This window comes from Patagioenas fasciata, chromosome 22 (assembly GCF_037038585.1).
Source record: "Patagioenas fasciata isolate bPatFas1 chromosome 22, bPatFas1.hap1, whole genome shotgun sequence".
Classification (NCBI taxonomy): Eukaryota; Metazoa; Chordata; class Aves; order Columbiformes; family Columbidae; genus Patagioenas; species Patagioenas fasciata.
Window position 1 is genome coordinate 5802304 of NC_092541.1, and position 1957 is coordinate 5804260.

A 1957-nucleotide genomic window follows, 5' to 3' on the forward strand; every position below is an offset into this window, starting at 1 on the left:
CTGGGGCTCCCTGGTCAAGGAAGGGTATCAACATATGGAAGTGAGTTCAACAAGGCCACTGTACATGTTAGGCAGCTGATGAACATGACATGCAAGGAGACACTGAGAGAAATGGGTGTCTTCATCTTGGACAAGAGATGTCTAGAATAATTTCTTGCCTTCTGTAACTGCTTGTACAGAGGAACACAAGAAGATGAACGTAGCTTGTGTAAGTGCCCAGGAGACAGACTTGGTGCAATTTCCATCCTCTGAGGTGCTAAAGAATGGACTGAATGTGACCTTGAGCAACAGGATCTAATGGGATCTGTTCTGAGCAGAGAGGTGACCTAGATGACTTCTGAAGGTCCCTTCTTACCTACATTCTGACTCCGTAATTCTCCTCCTCAACTACTCACACTGACACCTGCACGGCCATGAGCACATGTGTCCCCACACCCCTCTACCACAAACCAACTTTCAGTCATTGTGCTGGGACTACACAGAGGCAGCTGAAGGGAGGCTCTCAGCCTCCTCACTGCCTACCGCAGGAAATCAGTGGCTGCTGTTTCCAGCCCCTGAGCTCGGAGACAGCTCTGGGAAGCTGGTCCAGGAGCCGAAGCCGTGGCGGTGCAGAGCCCCGGAGCCCTGTGAACTCGGGCGAGATCCCGAGCGGCGCAGGCGCAGGACTCAGCCCCAAGGCGGAGCTTGCGGTGGAGAGGAGAAGAGGAGGAGGGTCGGAGCAGAGAGCCGGAGCTGCGAGGGGGCAGCGAGGCGCGGGCGGCGGAGCGGCGGGATGCGGCGGTGCCGGGGCGCAGGGCTGGCGGGACTGGCCGCGGTGCTCCTGGGTGCGCGGGGCTGGCGGGGCTGGGTGGGGGACGGGCCTGAGCCTGGGGTGGCCCCCGCAGGTCCCTCGAAGCTGTCGTCCCCTCTGGCTTCTTCACAGACTTTTGCCCCCAAACCACCCTCCCCTACGTCCCACATTCCTTCTAGAAAACTCATCGCTCTATTTTTTTTCTAGTTCTCCCTGTTTCCTTTCTTGCCTCTGTGTCTTTCCCTATAACTCATGCAGTCATTCTTTCCCCTTGCTACTTTGTGTTTATCAGTCTTTTATCCCACTTCTTTTCTAAATGATTCCACCCTTCCACCTATCGTTCATGCATTCTTATCTCCACCAAATACTATGGACACTTCCATTACTCATGTGTGCGCTTCTTCTAGAACCCCTTCTCATCATCTCTATTTGTTCCTCAGTGCTCCTGTGGGATTTGTTCCCGGAAGCAGCAACCAGGGCTTTGAGGTTTTGAGGAATTTTGAGGATTTGAGGATGTTTTCCTTCTTTTTCTCCTCGGCAGTGGCTTCGGGAAGAGCCCAGGTGCAGCAGGACCCGTCGGCAGAGACCTCCGAGGACACCGAAATCAGCATCAACTGCTCACACCCCAACATACAGATCAATGATTACATCTTCTGGTACCGTCTCCTCCCGGACCGAGGTCCCGAACTCCTCGTGTGGGGTATTAAAGGCTCCAAAGCGCTGTCGGACCCGCCGGGTTGGCTGTCGGTGGCGGCAGACCGCCGGTCCAGCGCCCTGTGGCTCTCCCGGCCCCGGCGCGGGGACGCGGCGGTGTATTACTGCGCCGTGGGAGACACGGGGAGAGGAGCCGGGGCTGCGGCCGGGCACGAACCGCCGCGGGCGGGGCCGGGCGGGTGTGGCGGGGGCGGAGGGACAGGGGGACAGTCCTGGTCGACCCGCCAGGGGGCGCTGCCGCTCCGCCCGCAGGAGCCGCCTGGCCCCCTCCGCCCCCAGGGCGGCTCCCCCGCCCGAGCACCGGCAACGATATTGACATTACACCAACCGCACCCCCACATGGATTCAGACCACTGAGTCTACGTGCTGATCCTTCCTTCTGAGCCTTCCGAATGACAGGAGGAGTTGCCCATGGACAGTTGTCCCGTGCTGGGGGCTGGTTGTGCTCCCCAG

The 1957-nt window shown here is 58.7% G+C and overlaps 1 gene segment (V, D, J or C); it reads left to right on the forward strand.

Moving 5' to 3' along the window:
* Positions 1 to 772: 772 nt before the first annotated feature.
* LOC139829631 (T cell receptor alpha variable 4-like) lies at positions 773 to 1627 on the forward strand (the record flags this gene model as incomplete). The annotated part of the segment is given in 2 exon segments: positions 773 to 824; positions 1332 to 1627. Coding segments are annotated over 2 exon segments (348 nt in total), but the record flags the coding sequence as incomplete, so codon positions are not given.
* Between the last annotated feature and the right edge of the window lie 330 nt (positions 1628 to 1957).